The following is a 20,941-nucleotide window of genomic DNA, read 5'->3' on the forward strand; positions in this document are numbered from 1 at the left end:
CTCTGAAAAATTTATATTAGTGAAAATGAAACAAATCGAGACAACATATTTATTTATAATACTAACAAGTCTTATTTTCCAGATAAATGGTGTTATAAATATACCTACGAATTCAAACTACATCTGAGAGGTAAAAATCATAGGCATATAAACCATACGCGTTTGCAAAATTGCGGCTTCTGGAACGTGGAAGCGTAAAAACTAAAGCCCAACATTTATGAAAACAAATTAAAAAAAAGAAAAACAATTCAAATTTGATGAAAGCTCTGAAAATAATTTATTTGAAACTAAAAACAACAAACCAAACATGAATTTTCTTTGACAAATGGAAAACCAAACAACATCACAATAACTTAGAAATTTCACAAAAGCTATGTGGTATTATTTCCGTCCAAAGAAGTTTTTCCTTCTTCCATACGGTTAGCCTCTGCTCTTCGTCTAGCATTTTGATTATCTGATCGAGCCCTGCCGCGCAACACAGTACCCCCTCGACGGTGGGCGGTTCTACCGGCACCTTCACCACTAGCTGACTCGGATATGCGGCTAGACCGGGTCAGCTGGAGGAAATTGTTATCAGAGCTGCCTTCACCAGATATGGACGACAAGGTTGATAGTACCAACTCCTGGACAAAAGCGCAACGTTCCTGCTTCTCTTCATTAGAACTTGTATTTAAGGATAATTCATCCAGTAAACCTATCAAATTGGAAAGAATAACCCTTTAGAAAGTTATTTAGTATAGCAACTCACCAGATAAAAGAAATTGTGAATTTTGTCCTTGTGATGGTGCTGATGGTGCATTGGCGGATGGTTGAATGAACACAGGTGATGCGTTGAGCAGAATGGTTGATGTACCAAAATTCGAAGTATGAGCTTCTCTTAGTGTCTGACTTTGAGTTTGACGCCGAGGAAAACGTTCTAGTTGTTGTCTTGCAGCATTAACTTGTTGTCGTTCCAGTTGTAGCTGCATCTGGAGTTGCTGCAGCTGCGTTGGTGTACTGCTGCTCGTACTACTAGCAGATCTGCGGACGCCTAAAAATCAATGAGAACTTTATACTAGAACATTACCACACTGAGATACCTTTTTACCAGATAACTGAGACAGCAATTCAGCAATTGGATCTACGGACTCTCGAGAAGACGGTGATAGAGATGATAATCCCCCAGAACTAAAAATATTAAGCCACAATCTTTTCCAGACAGTAAGATGTCCAGTTGCTCCTCATTTGCAGGTCTGCTTTTACGGCAGTTTAGGCGCATGTCCAGCAAATAAAGAACAAATAGCTTTTTTACTACTGAACACCTTGTTCAGTGCTATTCAATAAAAGCGTTAATTTTTTCAACAGATACAAGTACCTAAAATGCATATTAGATCGACGTGGTCTTAAGGACGACGCTCCTCGTCCAGTTCCAGAGTGAGAAGCTGTAGTGTGAGGAATGCGTCTCACATTATGACGAGTCGCTCCTGAGTCGTCAAGAAAAGAGATGAGATCCCGAGGACCTGAACGATGTTCTAGGGTTAGGTGACCAGCAAAATCATCAGTCATTAAATTTGGATCACCCCCGGGCATTGCAGCACATAAAGGACACACCTGTAAGAGAGCTGTTTGTTACCCAAAAATGGAAGGCTACAAAAATCGTCTTACCACTTCAAAAGTAGTTTCTTGGTGATCCGCAGTTACATGCTCTTGCAGAGTTACATCAGTGAAGCCCATTCGTGAACAGTAGGGACAAGTATAGGACTGGGGCATTTCGAGAGTAGTTATGGCTTCTCCTCCATAATAAACGTCTTTAAAAAATTAGTTTAGAACTTTAATGTTTTTACCTACTTTCTTACCAAAGTCTGATCTTGTGAGGATGCATTGCATAGGGTGATCCGTAGTATGCCTTGTGTTGGTAGCCCCAGATTCATAACAAACAGCACACAAATCATAATCATAGCAAACTAAGCATTTGTATCTGCGGCCTCTAAAGTTCCCTTTTAAACAGGAGTCACAACTAACCCCTTAAAATATTTGACATATATTATAAATTATTCTTAAAAAAATCTCATTCCTTACCTTCGTGACGACTCATTGCGGTTATTTTCGTCGATATTTAAAAGATTTAAACTAATATCTTATTAAAGTGCAAATTTTTCTGACAATAAGTTGACTTTGACAATCAACAATGTGGTTGCTAAGTTAACTCACAGTTAAGCTCAGATTGGTAAATGGCACTGCCGTGTTCCTAAATCCTATAATAAACTGTTGTCACCTATGTCATTGAACATAGTCACACAATCTTGCACTTATATCAATTAATTTTTTCGCCGTAATTTTGAATTTTTTAATTTTTAAGAACGGCGCAACTACGTGCTTAGCAATAGTAGGGGAATAGGACAACTTGGGGGCTGTGCTCAGAGTCGCTTGTCTTGTTTATTTTCTGTGGCACAGAAAAATATTTTCACATGTAAATAGATAAAACTTTAACACTTCTGAATATTTTCAAAAATTCACCCAAAACAAAAATTGGGTGTTATCGTCGATGGGGAAATACTGCGGAAGTTGGTGTCAACTCTAATATTAATATATTAATGGAGGGACAAAATGTGGTGTTCTGCGATAATAGAAAGTTAGGGAAAAACAAAAAATAAATAAAATCTATTGTGCAAAAAGGTCTCCAAAGTGGCACAGACCACCGAAATTTATTATTGTCAAGATTTATTATAGTCACTAGGGGGTTCCCGTCTTGTTAACAGACCTCTACTCTACAAAGCTGTCCTGGTTTAACTTCGCCGTCCAATGAATAAGATTCCCTTCGGCAGATGGCGTGCTCGAATTGTAAAGATATATTTTATTTAATTTTATAGGTAAGTACAGAGTGAAATTAAAAAAATATGGACGAATGCAGTACAGGGAGAGGAAGAACTGTTGATTTTAATAAGTACTCTTCGTAGGCAAAGGGAATTGAGTAATGACTTAGGGAATCGATGAGGCGAGAGATGTAATAATCAAATTAGCGGATATGATATGATTTTTCGGTAATTTTCAAATATAATGCAGAAAAACTGTTGAGCTTTCACCGAGACAGCTTTTAAAAAGTATCCATTATTTATTAGGTGGCGAGTGAAGGCTAACGCAATTATTTATTCAGTAGTCATTAAAGACTTTTGTTGTTGGGGCAAACTTGCAACGGAATAACTTAGTAGCTCTATATTTAAGCGCCGTTGAAAATCCGTTTATTGTTAACCCTCCTATTTCTTGATGCGCCACGTTTGGAGCTTTGTAGTTTCTAAAATGATACAGTCGACGGATAACACACCATGAAGCAAAAAAATTAATATGTATAAGTCGGGTTGGTGGCCAAGAACCGGAGAAAAATTCCCCGGGGAGCACTGAAAAAAACACATTTCTTCAATTCGGGTGAATTTGCGGGGAAGTTTATCCGAGAAAAGAATCCCTAACGGTGTGACATGTGACAATTTGTCGCTCTTGGTGCCTTAAGAGCCTGTCACTTTTAATTTAGATTAGTTTCGATAACAGAAAAAAGAAACGTCCTGAACATTGCGGAAGGCGTAAGAAATAATGGGGGTTTTATTTTTGATTTGCGTGCTAAATGCGTAAAGTCCCAAATAAAGGGTATTTACTTCAGAATGGAAGCGTCTTGCCATTTTGCAATTGCAAAAACAAATTTTATATTTTTTGCGCTAATATTAATGGAGTAATGCTGCGATGGAGTGATCGATTTTGAACGATTTCGACTATATATTAGTTGAACCAAAGCCTTCAACTTGAATGCAATTTGGTAACTGTTGTTGTCACGGTTACTCCAGTCTTTGTCGCATCTTTTCCTCTTTCGAGATTCTTGGCGATCTACATCAGTAATCACAGACCTTTGAACCTACACTCGCATAGCATCTACGATTCTCCTCGTTCATGAAGATTGGCTATAACTACAGCAAAATTCTCTTCTGACCAGTGTTTGAAAGTCCATTCCAGTTCATTCGCCGATATTTATCATCAAAGACCTGGATTCCCTTCAATTTGACCTTTGATGATCAATTGTAGTAGGTGATATTTGATATTCCTGAAAACATGTCCAAAGTATGCGGATTTCTTTTCCTTAGTTATGCTTAGTAGCTCTCTTTCTTGGTTCATGCGCCGTAATAAGAATTCATTAGAATCGAAATATCCACATTTCAAACGCTTCAATGTTCCTCATTGTGGTCACTTTCAGCGTCCAGGATTCTATTTTATGTCAGAATTCAGAATGAATGTAGCACTTAATCATACGATATCGGGTATTTACAAATTAATGACTTCATTTTAAGAAAAGCGGAGCCTGTTCGATTCAGGGTTTGATGATTCTAGTTACCTAGTACCAAAATCTATTTATGTGGATTTTCGTTTTATTTCTACCTCATTTAGGCATAGTTATTTGTGACATATAAATAAGGCGCATTTTATTCAAAAAAAACGGTTGGTGCGGATGAGTGACAACCGTTCAGACAGTTACTGCGTTTATTGCAATGGACATTATAACTATAAAACTGTATACTTGCTTCTTATTTGACCAATTTAATTGATGTCAATTAAGGGTCAATTCATCTTATTATAGATTGGGAATACGACAACATGTACCATGTCGATTACGTCAGCGCGTTCCAGATATTTTCAGATTTATTTAATTGGTGGATTGATTAACACAAGATGACAGTCTGAACGGACGATAAATACAATTTCCGATAAACAATTGTTTAGATAAGAACAAATATTAATTCGTCGTTTCTACAGTGATGCCGTGAGAATTTTACGGTTTGCTTTTTGTATTGTGTGAACTTTCGGCACCTTTCGGAAAATTGTTGCTCTCTTTCCAATTACCTGGGAGTTAATGATCATTTCCTTCGACAAATTTGATCTAAAAGCGCGCTAAACTGTTTGCACTGCTTTTGTGAATTTTCTGGTACGTGAACGACTGGATGTCTGGCTAATGGTTTTTCTTTTGTATAGATACCTGGTAAATTTGTCGGTTTAGCCGTTTATGTATGTACGTTGTCAGTAAAGTTATTAATGATATATATCGGAAGGAGAATTTGCTAACGGTCAACTTGCCCGGACTGATAATTTTAATATTACGTCAGTGCAAAAACCATCTCGTTACAATGGAACTGATTACCCTAAAAAAGGTGTCGATTTTAAAGGATATATATTTCTACGGATATACCAGGCAAGATTTACGCCAGATGCCATTCGTCTTCCACATAGGGTTTTTCTTCTAACGAAAAAGACTCCAAACAGAAATTCATCCTTAGATAAAAGATAAAGAAAGGACGCGACAGTAAAAGGAGCTTTATCACAAAGATGGTAACCAAGGTAACGATTGACCTGCCCGGATTGGCTACTAGAAAAGTGTCAATAGATACGCCCACAACTCCGAAGCAGATAGAGATTATACTCGGCAAAAAGGAGTTTCGACTCCTTGCTGCGTACTTCCTTTGAAAAAGGATGATATTACATCGTCTCGTAAAAGATTTCCGACACGGATAAACTTGCTCTCCGTGTCGTTAAAACGCTGTTAATAAGGCACGACGGATTATTTCTAATTTGCTTTGTTCGATAATTGGATACCGAGGCAGATTGAAAAGTATTTGTTGGTATTTAGCATTCTCAGTAATTTAATGCCATTGGAAAAATAAAAAATAAAAAATAAATACTGAAAGCAACAATTTTCAAACTTCCAATCTTTCGTTTTCCATAAGTTAATTTAGAGAAAAAACTGTACTTGGGAAAATGTATTAAACAATAAGCATTTTCTGCTTTGGCTGTTCATATCACCTGTTTGCTTTAAATTTGGTTTCCTACATTGCTTCTTACAATTTTTAAAAATTGAAGGATAATATATCGCAACCTCAGTACAACATAACCATAACTCAAAACATTTCATTAGTTTATTCGACATAATTATCAAATTATAAAAACACAAAAAAATTCGTTATTGCCCTACAAAAGTAGCAACGTATCCAATGTGATGTAATGTAAAATAAATAAAATAATCTTATACTTTTCAAAGTGACATTCAATTGGTCATACTTTGAAAACTCAAACAACTATCAATTGTGAGTTGTGTTTGAAGGTGCAATATTAGTAATTTTTGTACAAACACAAATTAATACATATTACTAGAAAATGCAGCATCAAATTTTTGTTGGGCGACATTTGGTGACCAAATGAGAGGTCAAAGGTGCTGGTGTTATCATGTTACGAATTATTTGCTTATCACTTTTGTATATTTTCAAGTGGAGTGGCGAAAACGACGCTATTAATTTTTTAAGTTGGGATTTTCCAGCTAATTAAAGAACTAACCAAAACACATAAAAAGTTAAACACCTGAAAGTTAAAACTTGGCTGTTTTGCCAATTATTTCTATATAGCTTTTTGTATTTTGTGGTATAGAATTATTGTAGAAAACCAACGAAATAGATAAAATTTAACACCCACCGCGAAAGTTGGGCACTTGGCGAAAACTGGCACTTTTACACCTTGGTCGTTAAGATTCAAGTTTTCTTGTACGTGATAGCCATTATCTTGTAAGATAAAATTCTATACAAGACGGGACGACGCAAAGAAACCACCCCCTCGGTAGATTAAGGACCTTTGCTGTAATTAGCGTGACGGGGTGTTTATTGTTTAGAAACTTCGCACTTTCCAGCAGCCTCGCAGCTGAGACTTCTCGGTTCTTATTTTATCTTCTCTGTCCGTACCCTGTTTTTACACCACGTTTATTACCCCTACCCCTATGGCCGTAGCGAACTCCTGATTTTCATTTTCGGTGTCCTATTCGGGCTTGGCGCTTAAGTGTTTTCATTAATAATAACCCTTAGCGCACCTGAGCATGGCTAAAAGAGATGCTCTGCATTAAGAGCGAATCCCTGAATAACTTATGACTTTTTAGCTGACACCATAGTTAGTTGACGTCACGTTTTAGTCTAAACTAACTTAGCAAATTAAATTAATCATTAATCAAATTGTGCTCTCCACAAATTTGAAAGGTTAAAAAAAAAGATAGCCGTAAATAAAAAAAGTTCTTTAGCAACTTACAGAGATACCCGTAGAATTGACTTTGTCCTTTGCATATACAGAGTGATCAGAAATCATGAGGATTAGACTTGAGAAATATTATTTAATGAAATTTACTCAATAATATTTTTTCTAGGATGCCTTTAAACTTAGCACATATACTCTTTTATGTTTTACCCTTAATGCCAAATGGCCTTAGCTTCTGTTTGAATTTTTTTACAAATTTGAAAAATTTACAATTAAAGATCATTAAAAGCTTTAAGACATATCACAATAAAATAATCCGTTTCCAAGAAAATTTCCCCGCAGTTAATTAGTACCGATGAATATTTAAAATTGAATTGAAAATACAAGAATTTTCTTGAAACAAATTTAACACTAGACTTTGACAACTTGGCTACGAGAAATAGCTTAAAACTATTAAACATTGATGTGATATGTTTGAAAGCTTTTTTAATCGTTTTTAATTTTGAGTATAAGTAAAATTGTCAACAAAAATGTTTGAGGACATTTTCTTAAAGTCGTAAGCAGCTAAGGCGCTTTGGCATTAAGGGTTTTACATTAAATTTGGTCTAAGAATAGAAAAAAATATTAGGAATAAATGAGTTAAATTTGAAGTTAATCGGTAGACTATAAAAAATGTTATTAAGGAAAATGAACTAATATTAATATGTATTTTTTAAAATAACTTTTTTCGAATTATGGTATTGGAATAGCATAAATTATTAGGAATTTTGTGCTCTGTTGTGATTTCTGAAATTGAAATTTTTGTTCTGTTTTTAAAAAATGTTTCATTCTGTTTCATAAGAAAATAATTGAAAGCAAAATATTACAGTGTTAGGATGGGTGATAGGGTGAAATGTTCAGAGCAAAATATTTCCGCCTGTTTTTCAAACATCCTGTATAAATTGTTGGGATCGGGTGCAACGTCGCGATGCACCCGGCGACGCGAACTAGCGAAATATAAAAATCGCCTCGTTGTCGTCGTAAAAGCAGGAAATGAAATTTTTATCTGTTCGAAACCTTTTTGACACGGCATACAAATACTATTGGTTGACTGACACTTTTCGTTGTGTCTTGTTTTCAATTTAAAAACGAATTTCGGGCACGGGAAAAAATCGATGCCTGTCACTTTAAAACGAAAGAGGCTTTGTCAGACGTCGCGGAATCTGATTAAAATCTATTTCTGTTTCGAACTCGTATTGCTCTTTTACAGTGTGACCCATTTCTATCGAAAGTGATCCGCGTAAGGTTATTCGGTTTACCGAAAAAAATAAAAAATAAAAATAAATCGATTGTGACTTTTCTGTCACCAATCAATTAAATGTCAGCGTGGTGATGGTCTCGTTTTGGCGTGCCTTTTCAAAATTAATCATGAAATACAAGCGGAGAAATTATTTAACTAGCAGAGTAGCGGTGGTATATGTGAGGTTAACAATCCTGGATGCATTTAGGTTGTCTGTTAGTTATTTCATTGCATGAGACTTGCAATTTCTTGCAAAGTTTATTAGTGTGTCTCTCGGGCGACACAAGACGGTACATTTGAACTACTCAGTATCCCTGACATACTTAGTAATTTTTAAAAGTAAAAATAAACATTTTAAATGTGTTTCCAATTATATTGTCCTTATTAGAGCTAACGGTGATTTCATATTTTTGATTTTTTGGATTTTTTTTGTGAATGATACATTTTATACAAAACATACAATTTCTATAAAACATCAAGAAGTGTAAATGGCAATCAGTTCTAGTCATTTGGTATAACGGGAGTTATTTTTACCTTGCCTTAACCCTGCTTCAAATTATCTTCAGTTCTTAGCGGTAGAGAAGTGGTTTTTGGTAGGAGTTGTTTCAAAGGAAGAAAACTTCGGATGTATAAATACAATTATTTTTATTTGCTATTTATATTATCATTATGTACAACTCTTTACAAACGTAATATTTAAAGTCCTATTTGGCCAATAGAGAAATTTGTTTGACGTCGGCAGCGGTTTCCAAAACCGTCTGAAAATTCACAGATCGTTTACATATAATGCAAATAAGAGGAAAATAATATAAATCAGATAAATAAGTATTTTCTTGGTTGAGATTGCACTAAGAGCTAAATTAAATACTAGGTTACAAAAATCCTGTAAAAAAATGTGAATAGGTACGGGTGTTTGTGATTAAAAATTGTAAAAACTAACAGAGACAAAAAAAATCAACGTGCTTAAAACTGTGTAAAAAAACGATAAATATACATAAGTACGTATACACATCATAATACCGGATCATTCTTTTCCACCCGGTAAAATGTCTTCGGTAGAATATAAAACTTTAAAAAAAAAAACTGGCCACCTATATAGGGAAAAGTACCTAAAGAAGGGAACAAGAAAATATTTTCAAGAATATAATAACAACGATTCGAGATAACAACAATTAACAAGCTACTTAACTACAAAAAAACAAAGTGTTAAGCATTGACTAAAATGAGAAAAAAAATAAAACAGTAAGGTAACTATATCGTCAAATTTTTGCGAATTATACAACGAAATATAATATACAGCGTGCAAAATTCACTAGAAAGATTGCGCCAAAAAAGTTTTGCGATGAACTTGTCGATAGCTTATGCTGGGAAAATGATCAGCTGGAAAAATTAACTTAAAATCTTTGTAGTGAAATTTGGAACATCCTGCGTCTGCGTCATATAGTATTTTGTTCGTGTTCCACATAATAAGGCGCTCTGGATAATTTTGCAACTATCGGTGTCGATTTTTGAGTGACTCTCATTTATTAATTGGTTGCGTTTTGCTTAGTTGTTAATTTGTTTGTAGGATTCTTACATTAAATTTTTCTTCAAGTTAAGTTCTCGAAAAATTAGGACATATCTTAAAAACCTATGTACCACGAGAAAAACGAAAGCCTTCTCGTTTACAATTTGCTTAGGTTGTCCATTACGAAATGTTAATTAAACGAGCCGTCAATGTGTTGGTGAGAATCCTGTTAGGTACATAATCGTTTATTAAGCTACCAGACTCTACTTTATAATGTAGAACCTAAACACGACCTTTGTAAGTATATGTACATCGAATATCCATTAAAATATGTAACTAATACGCTGATATTATATACAGATAAACCGTAAACATTACGATTTATTTCATTGTGATATAAAAAGGAACATTAAATTTCAATCTGAGTATTCCCCAGTCTAGCTATGTATATTTGGCAATCTGATATAGAAATCTTCTCACACCTGCTTGTGATATGTCAGTCAGAATTCACAGAATCGAGCGTCCAACACACGTCCCCCCACTCCGCCTAGTCTTTGCATCGCAGCAATCAACAAATAACATTAACGATAAATTATTGACTAGTACAACTAGTACAATTTTAAATATCACATGTACGGCCATGAAAATGAGCTGCCCGATAGTAGCATGTCCCTTATCAATGTTTCGATGGGTGTTTTGCCAACTAAACGAACGAAAAACAACTGTTCTATTACCGCCGAACTAACTGTCCTTAGACTAGGCAAGCGTAGTAGCAATTTCCCGAATCTAGTTGGCTGATTCGGATACTGCGACCGGCAGTACTCTTCCAAGGCGCACTGCGATTTCTCTTGTATCGACTCTATATGAGCCACGTCGCTGAGTCCACAAGCATCTGCAATAAAACGATATTAAAAAAAGGTGGTATAGTGCTTTCACAATTAAACGGTTTTGGTTTATTGCCCATTTTTTTAGATAATAGCTTGGCAATAAACTTACTGTCAACGAGCAATGTAAAAAGATGCAATCTAGGATTAGACGGCGGAAAATTAACTTGGTATACATATATACATCTATATATACACTTACATATACAGATTTATAATGTTCTATATGCAGTTCCTTCCAGCAAAATTAATTATAATGGGTTTAACAATATGAGTGAAACTATTATAAGAATCTTCTACAATCCGAATTTTTCTTGCGATGTCAAATTAACACACTTTTTACTAAATCTACAACACTAGTACTTAAGTGGGAGAAGAATTTTGCGACTTTAATTGGTTAGTTTTGGTTAGTCACATGTGCTCTATAGGATTGAAGGGACAAGAATAGTAGTTGTACCACTGTATACCAAGTAGCAGCCTTTTAATTGCAAAATAAAACACAACTATATCAATCAAAATTATGATTTTAGTTTATTTTTTTCTAAATATTACAATGCGTACGGATAGGAGGATTCATAAGATCAGCTAAGCTAAAGCTTTAGACCCATTGTTATATCTGGTGCAAAAAAATTAACATTGACATGATGGGAAATCCTGTAATTTTAAGAAGTACCAAGCAAGCAAGAATTGCTGTTTATACTTTTTTAAAATGGTAAACCTAATGGCAATTAACTTCGCGTCTAAGTTTGCTGGCTAAGTTGGCTAAGTGGTGGTTTTTAAGGCATAACAACAATCATCACCATTTACTGCGATTTTTAAGAGGAAAAAAAGGAATAAATTAAAAACTATATTTGCAATGTTATGAAACGGTACTATTAACTCCGCCAGTGCCGGTCCCAAGCCCGGATCAAAAACGAGGAGGGCGAGGAGTATCAACCTCGTTAAAAAACCAGGGTTCAGCTGGCAACGGCTGATAACACCCTGTGAGGGTCCCTACCTAGGGTTACAGGTGAAGAAAAATATGTATCATCTCAGTTATGATCGTAAAGGAGAAGAATATTGATTGGACAACAAACCACCAACCTTACTGCGCATTAGGAAGCGTTAGGCACACCAGACTAGTCTACGCCGGTTGTACTAGTGGCCTCTTAGAAGTATCCAAGGTAAATGACACCCCTTGTATATCATTAAGATTTTACGTAACAAAAAAAGTTGTTTCTGTTTAAATTTCTAATCTTAGTCTCTTCTCCAATTAAAAAATGCATTTTCAATAAACATCTTGCCATATTTCATTCTTAGCTTGGTTAGTTATTGAGTTTCTTTCCTTTTATATGTTATATGTTTTAAGATCGTCTTCCACCGATTTCTTCATAGTCTGATTTCATTGGTTACATTTTAATATGCTGCGGAAATAGGGAAGGAATTTTGGTTAGTTCAAACACGTTCTGCCTTTCATTAATCGATCAGAATGATTAATGCAGGGCTGGCATCTTTTTTTAGTATTTCCGTCCGCAAAATAAAAAAGATTCCATTAACATAGCGGAGGACATTTTAATTACATTTTGACTCTAAGAATAGATCGAAAAATTCTTGACCCTCGTTTATTCGTTTGACATATCCTCTATAAATATACCCGCGTAAAGTGCAATTGTGCCTCACTTCCATTATATATTTTTTCGCCTTATCTCGTTTTCGTCTCAAACATTCATGACAGCTGCCGTGCAATTGAATTTAATTTACAGCCGGAGCATTATTAAAACATTTGTGTAACCGATGTAATTAATTAAGAAGACAGACTATGCTAATCCGCGTTCATCAATTTTTAATGGCCATCGGAACAATTAAAACTTCCTAATATTAAAACATTTTATGTTCCCAAGACTTTCTTTATGGCCGATGCGGATTGGCCCGGGATATTCTGAAGTTCCTCATTAATCCTTTCAATTGTCCACGTTTCAGAAACTTTCCGACGCTAAAAGATTCTCTTTCTCTTTTGTAACATTCCGTTTTAATGACAAACTTCAAACTTCTCAAATATTCCCTTCAATATTTAATATTCTATTCCCATTATGGGTTTATCTCACTTTGACTCCAAAGTCGTCGATGCCACTTTTTGCTCTACTACAATTAGTTATGTAGATAACTATGCCAATATTGTTTGCGAGAAATCACTTCAAGACACTCCACTATTCTGAATTGTTGTTTTTTTTTTTCTCAAACTCTTTATTTACACGGCCTCGTCAAAATGTTTAGGAGGAAAATAAAAAAGTCTTGTTAAGGTTTTCAAATTTTATTCAAACGTCTTATATCAATGGCCATGTGGTGATCATTGTATGGGTCTCCATTTGGTTGGTTTTTGAAAAAATATATATTGCTAGGTAAATAAAACTGGAAATTACTTTTTTCTTTGGATTTAAAAATGTAAAAATCCATAGAGGATGCATTTTTATTCTGGAGAATAGAGCAATGTATGTATGATTGTTGATTGATCGTTTTGAATGTATAATAAAATACGAAGTATACTAAAAAGAAAACATTTGATAAAGACACGGTGTTGTCGAAACAATTGTCATGTTAAAATATATAATTTCGTGAAAATCTGAACTTTTAGTTGTTATTTATTTTGTTAAATGGATTTTCTTCAAGTAAAAGCCACCTCAGTTCAATTTAAGAAAAGACTCTATTAAAAAAATTCTGAAAAAGTTTACACTTACAGAATTTCTTTTAGCATCTCAGTTGCTATTGCACAATGTTTAACAAATATAAATACGTTAGGGGTTAGAAAGTTTTCTTTTTTAGTTAACTGAAATCAGGCTATATGGTATGCGGTTAAATGTGAAAAATCGTTGGTATTTAGACGCAAATAGGAAAAAAGAGCAGACATTTTTTTTTCCAATAGGCCGCCTAAAATACTTGACCTAATTTTATAAAAATGTAATATGATGATCATTAGTAATAACCCCTTAAATGTATTTAGCTTGTCTAGTTTAATAAGAGTGCATCTAAACACGTAATTCCTTAACACTCTGTGTGATAGACACAAAAAAATTTGGTTAGTATGAGCTTTTAATTACAAAAATGTTTGGTATCGACTAAATAAAATCTTTTTGAAAATAAAAAAAGAACCAGTGTTTCATTTTTAATAAATTGTTGATTAAAAATGAAGAAACTTTTTCGAATTTCCAAGAAAAAAACACTATTTTGTTGCGTGTTTGAGTTTTTATCTTTCAATAAAAAAAATCCAAAGGTCTCCTTTAGAAGAAAAAATTGTGACGTTGTATTTTCGTGTTCTATATAGATTCCAATTACACATTTGCCGGACTCCCGGTATATAGCAATACAATACGTCAATACAATTAAGTTAATCCGGTGCAAGTTAGAAAATTCCGACATATTACGTCATTAGCTCCCTACTGATCCTCGTGATGAGGGAAATTTATCTAAAGCACTTCTAATGAGCTTCGATTTATATCCGGGGCTAAAATGTAGTTAAAGGTTTGTTTCTATTATGGGTCACTGGTGCACCTATGTAAATTTTTTCGAGAGTTCGAACGAACAAGTTCGTGATGATTCAGAATGACGGTACAAATATAAAGGCATTAATTTAGTCTCCGGTTCATTCTTTCATTTTTCTTAATGAACACAAGAGATGCGTTACGCAATTTGTCGGTTATATTTATTACTATTTGTGAGGCAGCTGGTGTTTTTAAACAATTAAAGTTCGCTATATATCTGTAATTACACATAGCGGTGGACCAGTTAGTAACACTTGTCCTTAATTGTTACAAGCACGACTAGCAACGATTACATTTAATTTTTATTTTAACATTTGCGCCTACAAGTAAATGCCAATTAATCATTAAGATTATCGAATTAGTCGCCGAAACGCGTTCGGAAAAAAGAACGAACGTTAAAAATTAATCTATAGGCGGGACCTCGACACAGCTGCGCAATTTATAAGGAATGTAGACATAAATTTCTCGAATTTGTATAAAAATTTCACGCCCGGTATAGGAAATTCGATACGTGCGTCGACACAAAACGCGTCAAATGACTTCTCCGCCTCTCGAGATTTACAGACGTCGCAAAATGGTCAATAATTTGTCGGAAAAGGAATAGGCCAGATGTTCGGGATCAATTTATTAAAAATATACCTTTAAATTTTTAACTAACCTTCCGAAAACGCGAGAAACCACATTTTTACGTAAAATTAATGTCGTCGTGAACTTTATGATAATTTAGAGATTACGAATCGCCGATTGAGGCCATATGTGAAACAATAATTGAGCAGACGATAAAAGCAAAATACATTAAAAAACTAATTAATCTTATTATAATTAAAATCTCAACTTTTTTTTGAATTCCGACGTTAAAAATTAACCAAAGATTCTTGCATTTCTGGGAAAAAAAGTTTGTAGTGTTTTCATTCGAATTGGACATTTTTATGATTAAAAAAGTTGAAGTTGAAGTTGAACACATCATTTACAACCACCCTGTAACGAAGGCGTTGATTCTATGATTTAAAAAATGAACTGCTAAAAACGAGGACCATTTAATGCTGCTATTCGGCCGTCAAATAAGAAAAGTAAAATGGGATATGTAAAAATCTATATAATATAATAAATATAATCAGAGTAAATAATAGAATAATATATTATTACGCAATTAGTTATTATTAAAAATAAAATTAAAATAGTATTTTATTGTAATTAGAATGAAATTGTTTATTTCAGGGATTTAAGTAATTTAGAACAAAACGATTATTCCTAAAAACTTTGAGATCCTCGGAAACAAACAAGTTTGCAGATTTATTTTCTGCTGATAAATACGTCTTTCAGATCTTTGCATTGAAAACATACTGTATAAACGTTGGCTCGAAACGAAACGATAGAACAATGAAATTATTACGATTATAAAAATACACTTTCTGCATTTTATCCAACTTTTTTAGAATGAATTAGACGGGCTTGAAATAAACCACCCCTATTCCTTTTTTGTTACGAATTGAGTTTAATTTATTTTTGTGAGTCTGTAAAATACTAATCAAACATCATTGTTAACAATATTATATTTAAAACAGATGGAAACAACTTGGAATTGCTTGAAACTGGAAATGTAACATTGTGAATTGTTTTTTAATCTAGAGCTATCATTATCATTAATAATTGTGGATTTATGCTCATTTATTGTAATTTTGTAAAGCAATCGATGTTTAATCATCATGACGTTATTATAGATCTGCGTTTACCGAAATCGTACCACCATCGTTCAGTTTGTGGTATAAATAAATTAGGAGAGGTTTTTATTCGAAATTAGCCCTTAGCAGCGATTAAGGGACGTCCCGAAAGGGTTAAAGGCGCAAAACGTAGCCTCAACCCCGCACTCTTTGTCGGGATTTTTTATGCTTGTTTTACAGGCTCTGAAAGTTTTGCCAAATTGCTTTTATTACGATCATCAAAGACCCCGGGAGAGGGTAGGGGGTCGGTTAACGCAAGCGTATATTTTTTAAGCGGGCGCGGGCAAACCCCCAAGTTTTATTTTGGCGCCAAGTAATAGAAAAAAATTAAATTTCGTCGACGTGTGACATTTTTTTTCACCGAATGCGATTACGCATGCTAATGGCGAAAAATAACTCTGGGAGTTTTTTCTTCCCCGTCCCGGTCCCATTGTGTTTTAATTTCGTTTGTTTAATGTAAATTTAAAAGTTTTCCGAAATTATTCCGCGACAATCCGCCGCACTTTCACGGAATTTATTAATACGTAAACAAAGATTTATTTACAATGCAAAATAAGCGTGTTTTGATAGACACGGTCGTGCTTTTTGCAACCACGACGAAATTTTAAAAGATATAGCGCGACAAAAAACTAGGTGTCGGCTAAAAATCAGCATCCACCCCCGCTACCAAGGCAAGACAAAAAAAACGGCGGGGGCTGTTTTGTTATGCACCCCAACCGTAAGGCATTTGGGGGGGCACTATTTCATTCTGATTTATCTGCACTTCGGTAAAAGAATCGAAAAAACTAGTCGAAATCAATCAAGCATTTACTTTAAGATGGAGTCTGCTAAAGATATACTGCCGACAGGTCAACACAGTGGGTCAGTGTCAGCGGCACTATGCTTTACGATGCTTTTTTTATACAGGATAATGGGCATTTTATTATTATTGTTTATTATTTCTTGCCTTTCGTTTCCTCGGTTTTTGAAGAATGAACGTTTCGATAAAAAATGTCTTGCTCTTATCGTCCACCATCCTGTCTATACAGTTCCCACAATTGTTCTGTTAAAACCCCACATAAAAATGTCAATCAATTCCATTAAACATTTAGAAAATTTGACAATTAATGGATAATTACAGCTTTTTTGTAAAAGTCTTCGAAAAGGGTTTATTGTTCAATGACGTTACAATAATTTTTAGTACTAATGATGAATGACATTTTTCTTCTATTATGAGCTTTTTGGATACTTTCGCAATATAAGTAGGTATCGTAATAACCCATTAAATATTAATTGTGTTACTTTTTTTCAGGACAAACATTTAATGATAGTTTCATGGCAAAAACGGGACAAATGAACTAATACCAAATATTTCTTTTAGATTTTAACCACTCTTTCCAGTTCAGCTTAATTTTTGATGGCCAGTACAACCAGATTTCTTGGTTGACTGTTCTCAAGGGTCACACATCAACAACTTGACTTCTAACTGCCCTGCACTGCCCTTACAACGTTACGATATTTCCATTTCAAACCATAAGCATCATTTACAATATTTGTGTGTTTGCGTGAAACCCATAATTAATTAAGGTGTCAAATTATTAAAAATCGAACTGAGAGGTGGCTTTTACTTCATGAAAATCGATTTATCAAAATAAATAAGAACTAAAAGTTCAGATTTTCACGAAATTATATATTTTTACATGACAATTGTTTCGACAACACCGTGTCTTTATCAAATGTGTAAAGACACGGTGCTGTCGAAACAATTTTCATGTAAAAATATATAATTTCGTGAAAATTTGAACTTTTAGTTCTTATTTATTTGGTCAAATTACTAATTTGTAACAATTTAATGTTAATTGAACTTAGAAAATTGAAAAACGTAATTTTCTAATTTTAATTTAAACTAAACAAAAACTATCTGATCAACAATTTTATGGCTGAGGCAGAAATTTGATTTGATCGCCCATTTTGTGAATGACCGAGAGAACTCCATAAACCCTTGAGTATTTTCTTGAATTGATAAACTATGGATCAGTTTTCAATCAAATGTTTTAATCGCCTTCCAATTATGAATAAAATAAGGTTCTGACAGAGAGAAGAGTAAGAGAGAGGGTGAAACTTCTTAATAACGCTAAGGCTATATAAAAATGCAAAATATAACCCTAATTTGGGCGACAATGGGAAAAAAATAATTGACACATTATTTTTAATACGCTCGAAAAGCTGGAGGCAATGGCAATACAAAGCGTTCGTCTCGGTTTCATCTGGTTCACAGCAGCAACCCAGCGTCCCTCCGAGACACATACCAACTGCGGCGCGGGGACCAAACAATTGTAATTTGATGCCCCCGTATATATAGAAAAGAATTACCCCTAGTAAAAAACTTCTTGTTTCCTCGGTTTGCGGTCCTGCGGGTGTAGAGCACGCGACACAAGTAGCCTTCCCACAGGGGCGTATCCCCCGCGTTTCGGTTCATTTTTCCACCTAATCTACCAAATTTTATCATTAATTAACAACTGTCTCCAACTATATAAAAGCTTTTCTTATCTCTCTCTCTCTCTCTCTCTCTCTGCGTTTTTTAATTCTTATTTATTTGTTTATATATTATAAGTATAAATTTAACTTGAACGAGAATATTTTAACTTTATGCATTGCACTTATAAAGCCATTCTTGGGTTTCGCAGTAATCGATAACAAATCAACAGCCAAGCACGTATTATTATTCCATTAATTTTATCAGTGAAAATAGAACAATAATAAGTGTGTATTGTTAGGTTTAATTATACCATAGACTCTTTGTTTTTGCCACTGACTTAACGCTTAAAAGCCAGAATTAGTAAACAACAATGGAAACATTTTTCGAGGTAATTTGAACGGCATGTGATTTCGATGTCAATAATTTTGTGTAGGGTTAAAATTGATTTTTTTTTTTAATTTAAAATAAGATGGCCAAAATAGAAAACCCAGGTAATGTATGTTACTTTGAAATAAATAAGTATTTTTTTAAAGGCTGTTTATTGTTATTATTATAAATCAAGTTTTTAAAAACCAATGTAGTAAAGTTATGGGGGTTTTTGGAGGGTTAATATTACTTGAACTTTTTTTATTTATAATTTAAGATACGTTTGGCAAAATTGTAACCCAGCTAATTTATCATCGTTTGAAATAAAGTATAATAATTTATATAATAATTACATGCTCACAACTGCCTAAGGGCTGTAATTATAAGATCGATCAAAGACAGAAATGAAATCGTCCAGCGTGTCGTTAAAACAGCTGCTTTATTTTTAGTAAACCTTTTTAGAAACTTAGACATTTTTGCGAGGCCCTTTATGCAAAGAATGAAATTGCTAACGGTCCGGCCCTGCGGGTCATGGTGTGGACAGACCCGAGCGTTCTGATAACCAAGTAATCCGACACTCGAAAAAGAGCAACGGATGCATCCTCGAATGCGATATATCGTGCGAAGTATCGGCACTTGATTTGAATTTTGTGTCGGGAACACTCAGTTTGGACGATAACCTCTATCCAGTTCAAGATCAATGGTATCAAGCACTTAAGCACGTTATAAAGCGACCACGACGGTGTATGGGTGCGATTCTTAACGAAAAACTTCTTATCGAATCGATATTAACGGTAAAATTTCGATGTTGGACGCGAAGCCCAGCAGCGCCTTGCTGTGGATATTTGACACCGATTGAATAAATTTATAAGTAACGAAAATAACAACAACTACAAAGCGAAATAAAGTATTACCGTAAAACTTAGTATGATTGAATCGACCAGCACGTAATATCATCGGGCACCATCTGACGGGGTTTGTTTCGGATGAAACGTAATAAATTAGTTTTGACATCGACTGGGACGGATGTAGTTTTTTTTATTTCAGGTGGCAAGCAACTGAACTGTTCTTTGCCTAGTTTTAAGTAAAAAAAGTAAATGCAATTAAATAACACAAGATACGAGAAAAACTTGGCTTCTAGTGACTTGATCATGGAAAGTATTAAAAAAATTAAAAACACCTCAGTGGCTCATTTGGTTATTATTTTGTCCCTTGAAATTTGGCAGTGCATGTGTGATTTTTTAAAAAGTTTCTAACACACAATTGATAAGTTCTCGAAATAAGGGGTCTGCTGTATAAGTCTTTAGTTTTGATACTTACTAACCTCGACGCTTGTAAATTGTAAAGTACGAGAATAGGGTTTTGGGAAGCCATTGGTTGTTTTAGCAAAGAACGCCGCGTAACTTGGCTGTTATCTGATTTAAAAAGGATTTTTTGAGGCCAATCGAGATGCCGGGGATTGGACCTACAGTTACGAAGGGGTAGAGGAAAACGGCCGACAACCGACGACTGTGTTACGATTGCTATAAATCCTTGCTAATAGCTCCACAACAATGGCATTGCTAGTCGTCGAGCGGTTTCGACGGTACGCCTTTTCACTGTAGTCCACCCACATGCTACGTTTACCTAAAACTGTGCCAACTTACATTATTTATTATATCGAAGGACGCTACTTGCTATTCTGTAGCGCTTTTGTTTCTCGCGGAATAATGGGGGTAGATTGGATGGACGCGTTTCTGATCAACCTTACACCTCACGATTTCGTTTCGCCATTTTGAAACAAAAAAAAAACGGTTTGAATATAGTTTATCCCCTTCGTCATTATAACACGAATACATTACATCCGAAGAAGACCCTTAACGTTTAGTTGTCGACGAAAAGCGAAGTGGTGTAGGTCAGTATCGTTGACTTAATTATTCCAAGACGCCGTGCCTTGTTTATAGAAAAATCAATTTAAAATTTACGTTAAATTTTACGTCAGTATTCATTTCACCACTTACTTGCTAATTGTTTTGCAATTTGCGGAATGATTAAATTGTTTAACAGTTATCTAAAATGCAACAATGATTTTGCATCTTTTGGTGCTTTTGACGATGTTCAATTTTTTCTGTATTGTATGTTATAATAATAATAATAGTCTTTATTAAGATATTCTCAATTTTTGCAAAAAATATTTGACAAACTTAAT

At 34.4% G+C, this 20,941-nt stretch overlaps 2 protein-coding genes across 2 annotated transcripts in view; both read right to left on the reverse strand.

Annotated features, from left to right (window-relative positions):
- Positions 1-41: 41 nt before the first annotated feature.
- On the reverse strand, positions 42-2,346 carry LOC132708671 (E3 ubiquitin-protein ligase KCMF1-like). The gene is made up of 7 exons (XM_060681150.1): positions 2,059-2,346; positions 1,836-2,003; positions 1,645-1,787; positions 1,355-1,590; positions 1,088-1,167; positions 749-1,030; positions 42-694 (listed from the first exon to the last, which is right to left on the reverse strand). Exons 1-7 carry the CDS (start codon positions 2,072-2,074, stop codon positions 372-374), a joined length of 1,248 nt encoding a protein of 415 aa, XP_060537133.1. The 5' UTR covers positions 2,075-2,346; the 3' UTR covers positions 42-371.
- Positions 2,347-8,982: 6,636 nt separating this feature from the next.
- Positions 8,983-20,941, reverse strand: part of LOC132695736 (steroid receptor seven-up, isoforms B/C) — a 46,188-nt gene continuing 34,229 nt past the window's right edge. The window contains exon 6 of the mRNA XM_060660188.1: positions 8,983-10,701. Within this exon, the coding sequence (XP_060516171.1) occupies positions 10,436-10,701 (266 nt within the window). The 3' untranslated portion in view covers positions 8,983-10,435. The remainder of the gene's footprint in view (positions 10,702-20,941) is intronic.

The sequence above is a fragment of the Cylas formicarius genome, unplaced genomic scaffold (assembly GCF_029955315.1).
Source record: "Cylas formicarius isolate icCylForm1 unplaced genomic scaffold, icCylForm1.1 PGA_scaffold_12__32_contigs__length_19106922, whole genome shotgun sequence".
In the NCBI taxonomy this organism is placed as follows: domain Eukaryota; kingdom Metazoa; phylum Arthropoda; class Insecta; order Coleoptera; family Brentidae; genus Cylas; species Cylas formicarius.

What these genes read in the sequence shown, in the direction of transcription:
- LOC132708671 (XM_060681150.1), bottom strand. An exon ending in CCTCACAAGATCAGACTTTG is followed by an intron (nt 1,788 to 1,835) that starts GTAAGAAAGTAG and finishes AATTTTTTAAAG; the next exon opens with ACGTTTATTATGGAGGAGAA. An exon ending in TTCACAATTTCTTTTATCTG is followed by an intron (nt 695 to 748) that starts GTGAGTTGCTAT and finishes CCAATTTGATAG; the next exon opens with GTTTACTGGATGAATTATCC.